The sequence below is a fragment of the Podarcis bocagei genome (assembly GCF_964188305.1).
Source record: "Podarcis bocagei genome assembly, chromosome: 1".
Classification (NCBI taxonomy): Eukaryota; Metazoa; Chordata; class Lepidosauria; order Squamata; family Lacertidae; genus Podarcis; species Podarcis bocagei.
In genome coordinates this window covers 90,574,631-90,593,945 of record NC_138125.1, presented here as the reverse complement: position 1 = coordinate 90,593,945, position 19,315 = coordinate 90,574,631, and the positions used below count along the sequence as shown (strand labels likewise).

Sequence of the window (19,315 nt, the reverse complement as noted above, 5' to 3'; positions counted from 1 at the left end):
CCCTCAGCTTAACTGCTGCTTACATTTTCAAATTGTAAGCTGGATTGCCATTTGTTATTCATCAGCCATATGGCCCATATATTATACCTGTTTCTTTGGAGGCAATTTAAGTCTTTAAAGTCTATTTGCAGTGTGAGGGATTATTTCACCCATGGGAACACAGCTGGGCTGGGGAATGTTAACTCTCCCCTGACCAGGAGTGACTCTCCTGCAGAAAATGTCCTCCTTGTACATCTTAGGGTAGAAAGATGGAAATTCTCTTTGCAGCTGAGGAGGGGCAATTATTTGTGGGGTTGGGGTTGGGTGGATGCAGCTAGGAAGCCTTTATTCTTCGCTCCCCATCTGCAACTCCCCCCCTTTCCCCCCCTCTTCCTTGCTGCAATTAGACTTGAAAGAAACTTCCTTTTGGCTCCAATAGATATGTCGGTTGTTTTTGGTGGTATCCCATGGCAAATATAACGCCTTTAGAAGAAGTCTATCACAGGAACACTGCAGAAAAGTTATAATTGATTGCAAACTCTTGGACTTTTCGCATTTGCATTCCTGTTCATGTGCCTGCTGGAATAGGTACATGGATATATTATAACTCCTACAGACTTAAATGAAGTAGTGAAAGAGAATAAAGCTAAATGCCTCAGGACTGGGGTGGATGGTCTCTCTCCAGTCCTGCCCAGGGTTATGGAAAGACTTGCTCAGCCCAGACCATAGCAAACCTTGGAGACACACAGATTTCAGAGTTATGTGAAATATTTTCCCCACTTCAAGACTTGGCACACACAATTTTATAAGGAAAAATGGAATTTATTAACTGAAAATGTTTATCAAGGGCATTCCCTTCCATCTTTTGGAGGGTGGAGGACCTAACTTACAAAGGAACATTTCATCTTCCATTGCTTCTTGGATGTTAAAACATTGCTAGTGTTTGAAATACAACAGATGGGGAAGCTGGCGCTTTTAATGGAACCCATTTACCCACAAGTGGAGGGCTTGCTTTTCAAAGGTCACTCTGTTCCCATTTCCTGCGCTGGGCTGTTCTGCAGTGAAATGGGCCTAGCTGAGCAGGGCCAAGGCATGAGGCTGGTTGCTTCACCCCAGTGGATACAGCATCCCATGTGCTGACCCACCCAACCTCCTTCCCAAGAATAATCCAAATGTCCTGCCTGAGGATGGCTTTGACTTGGTATATAGTGGAAAAAGTAAAAAGGGGAACTGGTGACGGATCAGATTTGCAGGTTTGTCACTTGATGGGTGCAGCATTAAGTGGCAACTTGCAGTTGTGCATGAATACACTTTAAATCATTCACAACACCACAAGCCTTATTGAAAATATCTGAAGAGGTGCCTCTTACCTTTGGTGCACATGCAATATACCTAAGGGTCTGTGAACATGCCAGACAAAATGTAGCACAGAACCCAGCATTGTACTAGCTATGGCTGAAACTGTATGTGGCATATGATGTGCAGTTCGGTGCGTATTTCCATGGACTTTTTTTTTTAAAAAAGAAACCGCTATAGGACGCTGCAAACTTTAGTGGTTGGGCCACATTTCCCTTTGGTATGGTGTCCCCATGTTCTTGAGTAAGCACGAGCAGACTGTCTCCAGAGATGTCTAACCCAAGCAGAGCACTGCAGATTTCTCACTCTGTCATTTTGTCATTTTGTAATCTCAGAAACATTTAATGTTTCCAGCTCAAAATAAAATGCATTAATGCAGGAAGCTGCATTATTCTCAGCACTATTTTAAAAAAATTAAATTTTTATTAAAGATTTCTTAATTTACAAAAGTATGTGCAATGTTTCTCTCCCCCCCCCAATTGTGTTTTCTACTGATCAGTTTCATTTGTTGAGACGTTAGTGTTACATTAGGAAGAAAAGGGGGAAAGAGGGGGAGGGGGAATGGTGATTGGGGTTGGGTGGCAATGCTTCTACAGTATTCTACTAAGTGTATGTGTGGGGTCTTGTGTCAGCGTCACTTGTGTCGGTTCTCTTTATTATTCACTTTCTTTCTTTGGGGGGTGAGAGAGGTTGGGGGTGGCCTAGGGTTGTCTTTGGTTGGCTGTAGTGAGAATTGTTTTTTCTTTGAGCGGGGTATGAGTGTGTATTTTTGAATCAGGTTAGTCAGATTGATTTGTATGCTGTTGGTGGATTCTGGTTGTTGTCTTGCTGGGCTGTGTATGTGATAAAGGGGAACCATGCTGGGTGAAGGCATCTTCTTCTATTTGTCCCTGTGTCAGTTTCAGTTTATTGGTTAGGTTTTCTAATAAGGCTGTTTCCCATACTATTTGATACCACTGGTCCATGCTTACTCCTGACAGGTCTCTCCAGTGTCTGGCTATGATGCTTCTAGCTGCTGAGAGTAATAAATAATAATAATAATAATAATAATAATAATAATAATAATAATAATAATAATTTATTATTTATACCCCTCCCATCTGCCTGGGTTATGAGCTCTTTGTGATGTGAGTGGGCATTATTGTCTTGGAAGATGTTTAGTAGGACCAGTTCTGGGGTGACGTCTAATATTTGCTTAGTTATTTTGTGTATTTCTTGTATGGTTGATGCCCAGAAGGGTTGGCTTTTAGGATATACTCAGTACTATTGACAACTGAGTGGCAGTGGCTCTGCAGGGGGTCAGGCAAGAGTCTTTTCTAGACCAACCTGGAGATGTCAGGATTGAACCTGGGACCTTCTGCCTGCTGCTGAGCTACCACCCTTCTTTCATCAATCACTTTGACTGCAACACCATACAGCTATAGGCAGCATGAAGAAATCAGGGGTAGTCATTGGAGACTTCTTCTCCCCATTCCCATCAATGTCTGGATCTAGACTCTTGAGCATGCTTCCACCTTATTTATAGCTAGTTGCTGAAGGTCAAGTGAGAGGCAAATCAGCAGGTGGCAATTTCTGTGGCATTTATATCATGGAACAACCAAGTTCCTGAAACATCCAGTGGAGGACTTTTTAATATCAATGTTGGGTGTTTTTTTGGGGGGTGGGGTGGGGGTGGGGGGTAGATGGGTAGATGTTTCCCCATTTGTGTATGTCATGTATTTAGTCTTGATGTTTTTATTGATGCTTTTTATGATGTTCTTCTTGTGGATGGCTTTGGGATGTTGCACAGGAAACGATTCAGAAACAAAGTGGAATGGAATGGAATGGAATGAATGGATATAGTCTGTTTTCTGGATTCCTAGGTAGTGGAGCAGCTACCAGGCAGAATCTAGGTAGGTCTCTCAGAATGGCAGTGAAACAGATTGTTTTATGGCTGTTGTAAGGAGAAGAAAATGTTCTTCTCTTGATACTATAACTTAATCAAAGGAATAGAGAGGGGTCATGGAGCAAATTCTTGAAACCAAATGCACGAGTTATAAATAAATATGCCTTGGCAAGCACAGAAGTGCCTTTGGAAAAGCCTAAAAAGGCTAGAATGAAATATTCCATTATTTTGAGTACTTTTTAAATAAAAAAAGTCCTTGTTATTAACCTGAAATATTTGAGAACAAGCTCTGCCATGGTCCTGTCTCCACTGTCTGGCTTGACAACTCTGTCCTCCCACCCAAACACACAGACGCACACACAGTCCAGGACACACAAAACAATGTCTTCAGGAATGTAGAGAGAGATTTCAGCTGGAAAGGGTTGCCAGCATTTTTGTTCTTGCCTTAGTCAAAGGGCTGAGCTGGTGTTACGATCAGGACACCCCTTCGCTGTGCTTCTGCTGTGATCACTTGGCAGGGTTTATTGAGAGTCACCCAGTGCCAATTTGCTCAGATGCATCAATTACAGCACCCATCGCTCTGGAGCCTTTTTCTGTCCTTCTGTCCTAATTGTCAGATCCTGCGGGTAGCAATGCAAGCTGCTCTGGAGGAGGTGGGCTCCTGTGTATTGTTTGGGTTGTAGTGGTGTTCTCCTGTTGCCTGAGAGCATGTAGACAAAGGGGGGGGGGAGAGTTCTAGTTCACTTATCCAAGTTCACTTATCTTGAAACAATGACCATTTGATTTAATACTTCCTGGCTGCTTCCACACATGCTTCCTCAGAAGTAAATCCCACTAGATTCAGGGAGAGGTATTCTTGGCAACCAGGCATACTTTGGACAGTGGCAGCCTTTGTATGGAACACATTTCTTTGAGAGGGGCCATAGCTCATGCTTTGCATGTGAAAGATCCCAGGTTCAACTCCCAGTATCTGCAGTTAAAGAATCCCTATCCAAGGCCTTCGGCAGAGGTCTGATGCTGCCTTAGATGAAGTTGACTCCTCTGGGTGAGTGCGAAGGACTGGGAAGAGACCCTGTGCCAGGGCCCTCTGATATCTCAAGCAGAGGTCTTGATGGGTTACAGGGCTAGATGTCTCAATGGTCTGACTCCCAGGGTGTGGACTGAGGGCTGGAAACATCTCAGTCCTTTGGCGCTTCAGTGTTGCTGGACTAATGCATGGCTAATGGCCAAGGAGTCATAGTTCAGCAACATCGGGAGGGTCAAAGGTTCCCCATCCCTGGGCTAGACTCACTACATCACTTTCTTGATAAAAGAAAACCCAGGCATACCGGGGAGTTTCTCACAATGCCTCCTGTGTGCTGTTTTTCGGATGAGATGTTGGAAGATAACTTCAGAACATCACGTAACTGTTTACAAGGTTTCCATCTTTATATAAGGCTTTTGATGCACCAGTGCAATACAGAGTCCCTGCCTTATTGCCGTTTTTGGCCACAAACATTTCAGGTGTTTTTCCCCCAAAGTAGCTCTGGTCTGTGCTTCCCTCGTGTGGTGAGAATTAATATAGCAGCTTCTGCCATTTTTAATTTTCTTTTAACATGGGATGCATCAACAAGGTGTGCTTTATTTTACCCACCACGCGCTCCTGACCCTTTTAAAGAATGGCACCAAGTTGCACAGTGTTGGAGATTCTATGGGCTTCTTTGCACCTCTTCAGTGCAACAAAATGCAGTGACTTATGCCAGCAACAGTGACATGGAAAGATTTGTTAGGACCAGCCAAAGAACTCATAAAGTGAGCAAGTTTTAAAGTTCACTTTCTTTCATGCAGAAAGGTGGGAGGGAGAACAAAGGGCAATATTCAACAAGGTTTTTTTGTGCTAGTGCAAGTATTGGTGCTAGTGCAAGGCGATTGCCACCTCTCCTTCCCCTGTGCTATCCCCAAATCTGCTCTGGAGGGTTGGACTAACCCTTAGAACAGTTGCAGGGGCAGGAGAGGGATGGATATGTTCTGTTGCAACAGGAAATAGCCTTACATAGAATACAACCCAAAGAGGTTTAACCCCTTGTATACTATATTGCTGTATTATAGTGTAAGTCACTTGGAGGCTGTTTCATTTTAGTAGCTGGCATCTAACGACTCCAGTCAATTAGCCAATATTGCAATGGGATGGAGAATGTGGCCTACAGTCTCAACAGCACAATCCTATATATGTCTGTCAGAAGTAAGCTCCATGTTCTTCTATGGGGCTTACTCTCAGATATAGGATTGCAGCCTCAATTAGACAGAGCTTTCTTTCCCCATGAACCTTCCATATGTTCTGGGCTACAGATCCCATACGCCTTTATGTTAGCCAAGCCGGCTGGAGTTTATGGGAGCTGTAGCCCCCAACAACATCTGGAGGGAGCCAGGTTGTGGAACATCATGTCTAGTGCAAAATAGATCTTGCATGCTAGGTGAAGGAAAAATGGGTGTTCTTCCATTGAAACCAGGAGAACCACCAGATCCATCTCTAGGACTAATTTAAAAGCACATGTCCCTTGTGAGAGCAAAAATGAAGAAAAAGTGGTAGGTTGTTTGTTTTTAATAGGGACAAAATGAGAAATGCTCCCCTACTGATAAGTGTGTGGACAGCAACATTGTACTTTCCATTGTGTTGGCAGGCGTGGCACTTCTCCTGCAGTTGCCATCCCTGCTTCCTGATTTTAGGATACATTTGCATCTTTTGTGCAAAACAGAAGTACTTTATTTCAGAAATAGCAAAAACCACTGCTCTTCATGGAGAGGGGAAGAGGGGAGGGATAACATTTGCCAGGCATAAAAACGCTGCTGATAAATGTGAGTTCCCTACATCAGAATTCAGAGTAGGGCTGAATGAACACGGTCTCTGACTGAAGTGGTTCGTGTGTTGCACATCACAAACTTGATTCTCAGTGTCTGGCTCATCATGAAGTAGATTTAGCTCTCACCTAGTCATATATGCAGCTGTGCCCTTCCCCATTCCCTTTGTAAGTGAATGGACACCATTGTCTCCTCTGCAGAAAAGTAAAGTGCTGCAGTGAGGACGAAACCTGCCCGGAACACCACATCTCCTTGCAATCTGCAAGGCTTCTGTTCACACGATGGGCATTCTGCTACTTTCAAGTAAAGTCAAAAGTTTCTCAGCTGGCTCCCTTAATAGAAGATGGGCAAATCACATTCATTCAGCACAAGTGCACAAGTGCACTACACAGACATTCCCCAAGCCATGCACACAGGCTAACTGAATGCATAACTTTATTAAATAAATGCTTTGTCATAAGAAAAGACAAAGATCAAAGAGTAACATAAATTATAAGTTGAATAAATAGTATACAGCAATCTTCACTTTTTAATAAAATGTGAGATTCTTTTTTTTTAAAGTACAAAATGCTAAACAGAGCAATTACACTCCTCATCCATTGTCAGTTTTTTCACAAACTGCTCCCCCCCGCCCCCCACCGGTAAGAGTATGAATATTTTTTGTTTACTGCAAAAGAAAAAAAAATATTCACAGAGCTACTGTATGTATGTAAAGCTATTAAAAGCTACCGTAAAATGTGTAGTGAATAATTCTGCGTAATGATTAAAAACCAGGCAGGATACTCGGAATCATGTGTGTATTGTTAACTGTGCTACTGAGGGCAATAACTGCATTGTAGAAGAACTGTCCCAGTGGTGTTGTGGGAGGGGCTGAGAGTGGATGGAGTTGGAAGTTGGGAGTGCTGCAAGCCCCCCTTCCTCCCTGGGCATTATCTGGGATGCTCATACCAGGAAGGTGGCCTGGGACTGCAGTGACCTGTCAACTGCTGAAGTTATAGATGCTCTGTTGAAAGACAGAAAGAGAGAGAGAGAGAGAGAGAGAGAGAGAGAGAGAGAGAGAGAGAGAGAGAGAGAGATGAAGTGGAGAAATAGTGCAATATGCTCTTGTACTAGTGGTTTCAAAATAAAACTGTCCTCTGCAACAGTGACAAGGAATATCTCAGCTTGAAAGGAGGTCTTTGCTCCCCTGGATATTGTCGTTCATAGGCTATGATGACATCCACACCGTATATTTAAACCATGTCTAAAGCCTGTGGTTTCCTCCCCACCCCCCAAGAGAGTTGAGTGCTAGGAATTGCAGCTCTGAGAGCAAGAAACTCTCATTCCCAGGATTGCAGGAAGCCATGTGATTCAAACATAGGATATGCATGTGATCTGCATCAGCTGCAGTGGGACCTTCTAAGACTTTAAAGATCTCTATATGCTCCTGAATCCCACTCACAAAGGTCGAAAGTGAAAGCTGCTTTGGAGATGAAAGGTATCTCACCAATTGCCTCCAAAACGTTCTCCACACTTTCCCTGTGCACAGTCTCTGAGATCAATGTCTCTGAAGGGGACTCCCCCACTGCGTTGTCTTTTAAATCTTTTTTCTCATCACCTCCCACCCTAATTCACTACTCTGGATGGAAAGCTCTTTCTTAAATGAAGTAAACTGGGCGAGCCTTTTCTCCTTGGTCAACAATGGAGACAGTATCCTCCTCTTGAGGTGGCATAACTTTCATCTCCTACCAATGGCAGCTGGAGTCTTTATGGGGGATCATGGGTAACTGAAGAGGAAAAGCGATTCAGGCACAGAGTCGCCAGCCAAAGGGAAGGAGGGAAATCTGTGCATTCAATGGCAAATATGCCACCTTTAAAGCTTATAACATAATGGAATTGAGCACGCGTCAAAAACATGGCGGGTTGTGTGAGTCACTCACCAGTAGCTTATGGTTGGGGGAGATTATTGAGAATGGCTTGCCAGAAGTTGGCACTGTAACCAATGTAACACAAAAGGCTAATAGAAATGAAGGACTAGTAGGAGGGGTAAAGAACAAAGACTTATTCTAATAGCAGGTGCTATTAGAGTAATGAGATTCAGGACTTTTCTTCTAAAGCCGGCATCAGTTCTAACAGGTTTTGTTTCCCCATAGTCTCTTATGCTATAGTGCCTTGGTTGGAAAGAGGTTCCTCTGCCTTTGACAGTTATAGGATCGTGAAGGTTTGTTAGGTATGAATGAATGAATATGATGAATAAAGTAGCCCAAGTTCTCAGTCCTATTTCTAGCCATGTTCTACAGACTTTGGTCTTCCCAAATGTTGTCACCAGCCTGTTTGCAAACACAGTTTCCCCTCTGCTCTTAGGAGGTGATCATGCAAAGGTGATCATACAAACTCTGCAAAGGTCATGCCAGTGGTTAGCTCGAGGCCTCTTGAGGGCACATAAAAATGTCAACCCACTTTTAAGGTCCAGGGTGGCAAGTTTAGCACTTTTGATGGGAGCATGGCTCTTGGGGAGCTCTCCCTTTGATGGAAGTGACACTCAGGTTTGGGAAGATTCCCTAGTCTGCTCTGCAGGGCCTGTCAGGAAAAGGGGTTGTGTTATTTTTAAAAACCCTTCCTCCCGGAGAACACTGTGAACTTTTTGTGACAGTATTCACTAGTACAGAGTACTGACACCTTTTTTTTGGGGGGGCTGCCCATGGACTTTTATCTATGTATGGGTACTAGCACCTCATTTTTTTTAACCAAAAAGAAAAGCACTGGCTTTGTAGGATTGAGACTGGGGCAGCTGCTTCCCTGCCTTTCAGCTGAGATTTTGAGTGCTGCTTTAAGAAATCCATGGTTGATCTTCTAATGGTGAAAGTGTACATCAGCTTTGGGTTCTCCATACTTAAGCAGCAAGGATGAAAGATGTGCTCTCTCCTGGAAAATCAGCTATGGCCAATGCACTTGGAATGGTTTCTGCTACTGCAGTAGCCAGCAAAGTTTGCAACCAGGTAATGGAACTGTCCTCAAAGGCATCCTTTGAGCTTATGAGAAAATCCTTTTACAATATGAGTTGGCAGTTAGGTGGGAATATTATGTACTCCAAACCCCCTCACCTGCTTGCAATATCTGTACTCTGTGACTGTGTGTGTGTGTGTGTGTGTGTCCAAGAGAAGTGGGAGATGAAGTGGCTATCTCCATGCCCTGTTTACGAAGTAAGAAGGGATCTTATTTTCTATATAGGGAAAGGTTTTCAAGTTTCAGGAAATAATAAAAAAATACATATCAAGAAGGAAGGAAGGAAGGAAGGAAGGAAGGAAGGAAGGAAGGAAGGAAGGAAGGAAGGAAGGAAGGAAGGATAAAAGATGGTTTTGGTTGAAACCAGTCCAGGAGTGCCAAGAGACTGACTCTACCAATTGGGGAGAGAAAAGGATTTTAGCAACATTCTTTCATCTTATGCAACTAAGGCTGCAATCCTTTACCCATTTACCTGGGAATAGGTCCCTCTGATCTCAATGAGACTTCTTCCTGAGTAGACATGTTACGGATTGCCCTGTAAATTTACACCACACACTTACACTGATTTAGGAATCACTCCCTCCTTTTAGGGAACCTTAGGGACTGTGGAAAAGAACAGTCCTTAGGCTTCTTTGGCAAAAGCCATGACAATTAAATTGGTACAAAATCAGCATAACTTTGTAGTGTAAATTTCCCATAATTTCTTATGTGCCCAGCACATCTCCTGCCCCTTTATATGCTATGTAGATTATATGTGCACTCTGCTCCACTGCCCTTTCCTCCTTGTAAATCTTCTTTTGACAATAGAGATTTGTTTTTAAATCCAAAGGGATTAAGTTCATCAGCCTCTTTGCAGCCCATAGTCATTCTACCATGGACCTTTCCCATGTATTCTTTAGACCTAGAGAAAGTGCACCATACGTGCCCTGGAGCAAGCAAAATGGATTCAGTTCTCACTTTTGGAAGATGACAGAATTCCCTCTTGCCTTTGTTCATACTGAACCTCATTTTTTCCAAAGAGATAAGAAGCCAATGCTGAGCTTTGCTGTAGCATAGATATCACCAGGTTTCATAGGACCACTTTGTCCCTCTCTGTAATGGCTAGAATGGAGAAGTCTCCTGTATGAATTACCCCTGGAAATGTCAGGACCAGATTAAAGCCTTATATAATCTGTTGCAATGACAGGGACCATGCAGCCCTCCAGTTGCTGCTGGCCTCCAGTTCCCATTAGCTTCAGCCAGCCTGGCCAACAGTCAGAGATGACTGGAGTTGTAGTCCAGCAACATCTGGATAGCCCCAGGTTCCCCATTTCTGATCTACTGGCTTGGCCATTATGGTAGTTCGTTCTCAAGATACACTTTATTTTTGGTGCTACCTTAGGTCTCCCCCTTTTGGAATACTGGCCATAATCACAAGTGTGAACACCTAAGGGACCAATGCCCACCACTGGGGCTGTCCACACAATCTTCTATGGGGAAGGACAGATGCGGTCAGGACCTTTCGTTTACCAACCAAGTTCCAATACAAGTGATTTATCAGCCCAAAGAAATGAACCACGTTGAAAGCCTGAGAATAAATGCTTAAACAATTTCTGTCCTTCTACTTCGTAGAAGACATCAGGGAAAGCCCAAATGTTGCACACGGGTGTCTTTCATGGAGATCAGGATTACGGCCATTGCTGGGGGCGGGGGAGCATCTCAGGTCGCCTATAGCAAGGCAACAAGGGCACTGCCCCTCCTTTCCATCATTACCACAGATTTGCTCCCTTACCCAGTTTACACACTTGTTGACACAGAAGCACAATTATACCACCTTGGTAAGTACAGAATTTCTGAAAGGGACCATGATTCTCCTTCTGTCCTACAAGCTCTCTTGACTGACATAGATAATCTTGTTGCCAGGGAACTGGGAAAGAGCTACCTAACTAGGGGAATATTGGTCAGGTTGCATTGTCAGCAGAGCATCCAAGGACTTATCCAGTTTAGGAAAGAGGCACAGCCAAATAATCCAACCCAAATGCAGGTAGTAAACAACAAGGCATTTCTACCTTTCCACATGCTAAATCAGGGTTGTGGGGGAAATGGGACTTAGGCTCACCCATTGTGATAACAAATGTTCCAGTCAAAGCACAGTTCGGCCTTCTGTTACACAGGAGCTTGTGGTAGGTTTAGCTTTGATTCGGAGGAGAAAGGGTAAAAGTCTCAGCACTGCTGCCAAAGCCCAGGGGAGGGGATAACTGGAATATCTAGCAGTCATTTACACTTTCCAGAAAATCTGGATCAAAGATGGAGCTGAAAGGATGGAGTGGGCTTTGTTTGCAATGTTGAATTTTGGGGCAGGAATTCCACCCAGATGATTAGACTTTTTACCTTGGAAGGATGTGTGTGTGTGATTCCATCTCCATATTTCCTTGTCTCTACACAAAAGAATGGGTGTTTGCACACAGAAATGTGGAGAAATCTCCCCACCCTGCTCTCTTCTATAGAAGACAAATCAAATCTCCATAGAGCCAATCTGTGGATTCCCTGATCCAGATTTTCTTGGCCAGTTCTCACATCTCTGGGAAGACCCCAATGGTTTGTTGGCTTTCATCTTTGTTCTGGAGCTGATCTGAACACTGCTGGGAGTGAAGGGGGTGATAGAAGAAAAACCCACCACAGTCACTTTCCTGCTGTAGCCATTCTGCCAGGACGATTCCTCATTTCCCTTTCTTCTGTGCTTAGTAGTGCATGTAGCATGTTGTGGGTGTCCTCATGGTTCTCCTACCAACAGCGCTCTTTTCTGACGCTCAGCAGGCAGTGGGGCCTTTCTCATCTGCCTGCAAGCAAAACCCCCGGTCCTCTCTCTGTCTCTCTCCATGCTTCTGATTAGCATGTTGTCCAGAAGTGCTTGCAGCCCACCACACCAGTGTCCTCGACTCCTTTGTGTCCTCCTCCAGGAAATCACCATGGGTTCCATTTCTTTTGCACCCTCAAGTGGATTGCATGTTTCTGAATGGCTACTATTTTCGTGATTTTCCCCTAATGCTAGTGACTTTGGATGGGTAATCCTTTCTCTCTCTCCCTCTTGTCATTTTCTTGCATTCTCATTCACCATCCTGAGTATAGGAAAGATCCTTGTCATGGCAATGTCCATGGAGACATACTGAGGAGCTTAAAAAATGTTAAACAATATATATTTTTTAAAATGGCTTTAGTGGCATGCCCAAGCTTGGACGTGAAAGTTGTCAAATTATTGTATTCTGCAGGTGATTTTTTTATTTGTTTGCATAGCTTCTTCTTTCCTGGCGGAGACTGACAGCAGCACAACAGGCAGAAATTAAGCAGGTGCAGCTTTTTTTCCAGCACAAAAGATGTACTTATGGGGACAAATTAATATGTACTGAATTTCTGCCCGCCATGCAGCAATTTCAGAGTCTCTTTCAGGAAAAAAAGGTCTCAACCTACTCTCAGTCACTTCATAGACATTGAAGGATGGCAAAATAGTTTCCTTATCTGTGGACTAGATTTACAAATCTAGTGTGCATGATTTTATGAATCATGTTTTAACTCCTTCGTATTGTCCTTGCTCTGGGCAATGATTGCTCAGCATTGTGTGGATATCCACAGGTCGGTTTACATAACTGACAACAAGAAAAATATGCTTTAAGTGCCTGCAGGATACCTGACATGCTATTGCTTCAGCTTGGGTCATGATCCTGCAGATACACAAACCTGAATGCCTTTGACTTACACAAGAAACTGCATAGAGGTTTGTGGGGCTTCTTACATGATTGGAGGTCAAAGGACTCTTCTTGGAAGAAAGGGGACTTGTTCAACAAAGAGTAAACATGTGCACCACAGCTGTATTTACACAGGAGAGGGATGGACAATGACACCTCAAATAATCAGGTCAAACCTCTTACTTAACTGCCCAGGGAAACAGTCCCAACAGGACCTGAAGAATTTTGATTTTTAACCAATGGTTTCACTTCACCCTGCTGTAGGTTCTGATGTTCTCTGATCCATTTGATTTTTATTTGAAAATAAAATAAGGGAGAGAGAGCAAATAAAACCTTAGCCCTGGGGGAAGGAGTAGAGAAATGACAACATTGAAAAAAGAACCTTGACAGAATATATGTATTATGTGTGTGTGGCTTGAAATAGTGAGTGGCCTGCTTGTCCTAGGATTCTGCTGGTTAAACTAAGTACTTCCCAAAATCTTAAGGTTTCAAACCCACCATAGTAAAAAAGGGGGGAGGGGAAGAAAACAAAAACAAAATTCAAGTGCTTCTGAGAGCTTCCTACATTGGTGCTGTCTGGGCGGCTGGATGACAATACTTTCAAGCATGGCGGCCTACAGAGTTATCTTAGAGCCATGTCCCAAGGGAGGTGGTGGCTGCCTTGTCATCTTCATCTTCTGCCTCCTTCCTTCCTTCTCTATTTATCCATTTATTTGGCTTCAAAGTGTTGCCTTTTCTTCTTTAGTCTCTGCCGTTGCCATTGAGAGAAGTTGATGATAATAACCGTAGATTCCGAGGTCCTCAGTTTCTTAAAATGAGATGAAAGGAATCAGTCTCCTGGGCACGTCATGAGGTGTGGGTGGGTAATGGGTGGGTGGGTGGGGGAAAGGGCTCTGGCAGGGAGAGGCAAAGAAGGATAATTCACTCAGTGTTGCCACTGTCAAAGTTGTGACACTGGAGGTCTCCAGCTACGTAATCCGTTCCCGGCAGCTTCAGTCCGTACTTATCCACGCACCAACACAGTCCACGTTTTCGGCCCCGAGATGGCTTGCACTGGAGAGAGGGGGACGGAAAGGGTGGAGAGTGAGTGGAGGGCATCTGGGATGGTCACGCCTCCCCTGAGAGGAAGACATCCCCTGCCCACCTTGGAGGAAGTTAACCTTGGAATTAACCAGCTGGCCTGCTGGTTAAGGCCTTAACTAGACTAGAACCCCAAATAAGCACTTCTGGGTAAAGGAGTGGGAGAGGTGGAAACCAGCCTAGCCTGCTCCTTTAACTGCAGCTTAATCTGAAGAAATAAACTTTTTCCAGCATGGAGATGATGAGCATCATCACTTGCAAATTTTGGTGGATCAAGATGTAGGTTAAGGCAATTAAATGTGGGCAATTGTCCTGGGTCTGCTGTTGGGTTCCTAACTACACATGATGCTAATGGTGTCACTTGCAATCGTATTTTTTTTTATTCATTTAATCACCTCCTGCGCCACATAATGCTTGGCTCATACAGAGCATAAATCCATCCTTGGTTCAGACCAGTGTTCTTCAACTTTGGATCCTCAGACATTGTTGGACTACAACTCCCATCATTCAAAGCTCACAACAACACCTCCTGCCACCCCTAATGGGTAAGTGAGCTTTGAATGATGGGAGTTGTTGCCCAACAACACCTTGAGGGCCCAAGGTTGAGGAACACCAGTTTAGATTTTGTGGTGAAATAACTGTTAGGAGACTGGGTCAATTGACTCGAAGCTGTTTGATGGGGAAGAGCCCCTGCTGTCTGTACCCCTGGACCACAAAGCAGAGCTTGACTCCAAGCAGAGCTTCTACCTGTTTCCTCTTGTAGAAGCCTTTCCTGTCACAGTTGGGAAGGTGGACGGCACGGGGGATCATGCGCTGGCTTGATTTGAGCTCCTGCAGCGATGCCTCCATCTGTCTACGGCAAGGGCCCTGAAAGAAGAGGAGAGAAAGCAATCAGGTGCTGAGGAGGATGAAGCACTGAACTCCCAAGATAAGGTCAGATTAAGCAGAATTCATTAAGATTAGTAGTGTTTTCTGCATGCTTATCTCAGTGAGGATGTGCAGATTGAGCCAAGAGGCAAGCACATGGGCAGTGGTAAAAGTGGTGAGTTAATGGGCACACACACAGAGCATCTTAGCCTGGCAAAACCTGGAACTGGCACTGCTTGGAGGAAACCAGCTTCACTATGTGGTGGGCGGCTGAGCACATGAAGGTGGGTGGAGGGAAGAGTCACTATGCAGAGTGGGCTTTAAACTAGCAGCTAGAATTGTGCCCGCCAGCTCCATGTTTTCCACTTATCAATATCCCTCTCTAACCATTGGCATGGCAGTTATGGTGGGAACATAGATGGTAGGAAGAGGGGAGGAGACAAGACATGGAGCGAGAGAATGAAGGGCAAGAGCACATGTGATACAGGGAAGGACCACACTTACCAGTTCAAACTCTGGCCTCAGCTCAGGGGCAGCAACGCGAGGGTGTGCCGTGTTTTCTGCCCCACCAACGAACTTGGATGAAGTCAGCTTCTTCCTGCGATCCTTCCTCAGGGCCTCTACCTTGGACTCAGGGAGGCGCACGTGTCCCTTGTTCCTGTGCGGTTTGGAAGGGTAGGTCTCCTCTGCCATTTCTGAGGTGGTTGGGTCCTCATGCTCTCGGGATTCTCTTTCTGAATGGGAGAAAGCAAGAAAAAGAGTTGCTTCTTGGACTTTCATCCATTTCCTTGAGCCACAGCGTCCTTCTTTGCTCATTGCTTTCGTAACAGCAGTCTCAAGATCCATAAAATGCACCATCTGTATTTGTGGAATACATGAAGCCCACATTCTGAGAAACCTCACATATTGTCAGGGACTGGACAGAAGGGAAATGGTGGGAAGTGCCTCCTCAGCCTGGCCCTTCTAGAGAAGAGGAGGACAGTATAGATTTACAACGGTGGTTTGTGGGAGGTCATAGCTCAGAGGCAGATGAGGTGAAAAGCTGGTAAATAATGGGAGAGGAGCAGGAAGAGGAAGAAGCATCAGGGGAGAGACAGTTGACAGACTCAGCGTCTTTAGAAAACATTCCAGATCCCTCTTCTCCCAGAACCTGGCGGGCATTGAAAGAAGAAGAGTTTTCATGGGCTAGCTGGTAGAATCCACTTTGGCAGGTGCATGAAATGTTATCTTTAGTTGGAGCATGTGGGTGAAAAGTGGAGAAATATGTGAAGAGTGGGATCATATGGCAATGAGATGCAAAAAGGGAGGAAAAATGGGGGGGGGGAATAAGGATGATATGTTTCTGGATAATATGTTTCGTTTTAATTTTGAATAAAAAAGTTATTTTTTAAAAAGGAAACTGTTTAAATGATATTATAACAGCCCAACCTGCTATAATCCAAGGTTGCTGAACACAGTGTTGCTTTTCTAGGGTGACTAAACTACAGCGCATTGTACCACAATCCTGTTGCCAGAATAGGAATCAGACAGCAGAAGACAGGATAATCTGGGTTCCCAGGGTTATTTTTTGGGAGGTGGAGTGTGCTAAATTTGATAAATTCCCAACTCTTGCTACTGCCACAGTTATTAGTGGAAAGGTTATATTAAGTGCCAAACTGAATGCATCCAAACGAAGAACTCTCCAGCTGTTGCATGGCAGGAATATAGCCTACTGTACCAAGAGAAGAGCCACACCCATTATTCCACCCCCTTGCCTCTGGCCCTGCCCACCCCTAGCATGTGCTGCCCACCCCTCAGATGGTTGCCAGTGCAGGAATATGGCCCCCAGGTTGAAAAAGTTCCCTACACATTCAGGCTTGTTCACAAGAAAAGTTTCCCTGGCATATGCCCTGGGAGAAGCAAGCGTCATTTGCTTTTCAGTGGGCAGCAACACTGCTCTGCTTCTGGATCTTAATGTGGAAGAGTGAGGCCCTCATTAAAGAAAAGCATGTGGTGCTCCATACAAGGTCAAAAGACAAGGTATAGTCCCCTGAGTGAAGAGATGGAGCAGATTTGTTGCCTGGCAAGGACTCTCCAAGGGGTGGGTTGGAATCCTCTCAGTAACAGCGGATCTTCTCAGCTCTCAGCAGTAAACACTCTGGCAGACTGTGTGAGGGGCCAAAACATAGCCAGGGGCAGCAAGTGTCCTGCTGTTCGCATGCAGCAGACTATACTGAAATCTGTCACTAAGCCTGATGGCAGTCAAATGTCTTGACATTTGTAGTCTCCTCCTCACATGCAGACATACATTAAGCAGCTGAGTGGGAGGGGGAAATCTCCCCCTCTCCTTTCCAATCAAGCAGTTTGCTAGCATTTCAAATATATCTGAATTTCACCAGAATTTTGAAATATATGTACAGGGGTCAAGTGAAAATTCCCACTTTTGTGTGTGTGTGTGGGGGGGGGGGGTTGAGACATCCCCTTAAGTTTTTATTTTTTTAAAAAAATATTTGTACACCTTCAAACGTCAGTGTTCAAACATGCTAATATTTTCTTGTCTTGGTGGCCCCATTTTGGCTGCAATCTTATTTGCACACCCCACTCAAGTTTGCTATTAAAGGAGCAATGGTCAAGAGTCATCAGTGCTATCAAGAAACATTGAAGGTGATGGTGGCCAATCTGATGTCTCACAAAGTTTACAAGCAGGCAAAATGCTGGTACCCATCCCCTATTAATCCTCAGTGTCAGATCACAAAAGGTGATGAATGTTACCTTTCAGGGTATCTTGGGCCTGGGTAGCAGCCACTCATTTATCCTCCATTTATTTATTTAATCCTTGCAGACATCAATTTATGCATGTGGCCTTTTCCACCTTCTTGTGGCAGTGCATTCCCCAGAGAAAATCCACCCTGCCTCCTAAACTCTGTGTGTGTTCAAACTCTCTGATCCTAGCCAATATGATCTTATTAACAGATGGTCGCTTTTAGAGCTCCAGCACAGTTATATATAGGAACGACTTGGTGACAGCCTATACTTAGCTCACTTGTGACCTTTAATACAGCCCTTAGAGCAAAAGAAGGCTATTTTTAGCTCCAAATTTCAATAAAGTCCTAACCCCACAGAGACTATGGAATCCTGCACTGCCCATTTCTACCAGGCCACCCAGGGCAGCTGAGAGATTAGGGTGGTCACAGGAAAACGATTAAAAGGAACCACAGAGTGGAAGAGAGGAAGGGCAGAAGCTTGGCTTTGTCTGCACCCAGGATGCACCCAGTCTCCTTAAAGCTTCCAACAACCTCAAATCACCCTGGAATCTGAGCTGTCACAGATGACCCACTTGGTGCTAAGCTTGTGTTGGCAAGCTTGCTGGAGAAGGTAGTCCACTAATTCACCTCTTCCAAGAAGACCCTCTCTCCAGTCTCCATCTATGGGCACTTAATCTAGAACAGATCTCTCTCACCATATTTAAGAGGCCAATCCTAAAAATCCTTCTCTAGATATAGAAGTGAAGTGTCATTGGTTAAAGACAGGGCTTCCTGGAAAGTACTCCACACTTTACCATGCAGTCCTAAACATAAGGACTAGGGAATACTGTGGTACCTCGGGTTACATACGCTTCAGGTTACATACGCTTCAGGTTACAGACTCCACTAACCCAGAAACAATGCTTCAGGTTAAGAACTTTGCTTCAGGATGAGAACAGAAATTGTGCTCCGGCGGTGCGGCAGCAGCAGGAGGCCCCATTAGCTAAAGTGGTGCTTCAGGTTAAGAACAGTTTCAGGTTAAGAACAGACCTCCGGAACGAATTAAGTACTTAACCTGAGGTACCACTGTAAGTCCTTGAAGGGGTACCAAGTTGCTATCCTGAGAACACAAATGCACCCTGATAGAGCAGAGGAGGCAGCTGCATGCAAACATCATCACCTGCCCTTTCCCCACTGCTGTACCGTGAACCCCAGGTCCTGCTTGTGAGATGAGAGGTGACAGGTGTGAGGGTGGAGCAGGCAGCTCTCCCATCTCCTGTTGCATATGGGGACATGGAGGTTCAGCCATGTTCTCCAGCTTGAGATTTGACAGCTTGCAGCTCAGTTGAACTCAATGGGAATGAGCTTTTGAACAATTACCTAGAATTAGGCTATTAATCTTTTTGTTGCTTCACACCAATCACACCAATTTTTGTTCCTAGCACACCAAATAGAGGTTCTGACTCTTCTGCAAATTTGAGATGTTCCTTTTGGTTGGCTGTGTAGAGATGGGCAACCTGTTGGGTGCTGTTGGACTCCCAAGCTCCTATCAGCCTCAGCCAGCAGGGCCGGCAGTCAGAGTTGATGGGAGTGGTGGTCCAACCACACCTGGAGAGCCACACCTCTTGCTTCTTCGCTCACCTATTCAATACAATCCATACCATCTCCTGTATGGACCCTATGCATGCTGCTTCAGTAGACAACACTGCTTTGGTTACATAGAGATGAAGCTCAGGCCAAGACATGTAACATTAGAGGCTTAATACTCAGTGAGGTCATTTCATCCACTGCTGCATTTTAAGCCACATTTCTACATTGCTGCAGAGAGAGGGATGGGGATGTCTTTACTCGATGCTCATTAACTGTTTTTTTAAAACCCA

General features: G+C 44.6%; 1 protein-coding gene and 1 long non-coding RNA gene across 2 annotated transcripts in view; one reads left to right on the top strand and one right to left on the bottom strand.

The window, feature by feature from the left end:
- Nucleotides 1–1,692: 1,692 nt before the first annotated feature.
- On the top strand, nucleotides 1,693–8,046 carry LOC308588784. Its single transcript, XR_014008890.1, has 2 exons — nucleotides 1,693–7,063; nucleotides 7,100–8,046. It is a non-coding gene; the product is annotated as an uncharacterized lncRNA (long non-coding RNA).
- IGFBP5 (insulin like growth factor binding protein 5) overlaps nucleotides 6,477–19,315 on the bottom strand; it is a 42,145-nt gene continuing 29,306 nt past the window's right edge. Inside the window, exons 2-4 of the mRNA XM_081197377.1 lie at nucleotides 15,217–15,446; nucleotides 14,593–14,712; nucleotides 6,477–13,818 (exon numbers count right to left, since the gene is read on the bottom strand). Coding sequence (XP_081053503.1) covers nucleotides 13,687–13,818; nucleotides 14,593–14,712; nucleotides 15,217–15,446 — 482 coding nt within the window. The 3' untranslated portion in view covers nucleotides 6,477–13,686. The remainder of the gene's footprint in view (nucleotides 13,819–14,592; nucleotides 14,713–15,216; nucleotides 15,447–19,315) is intronic.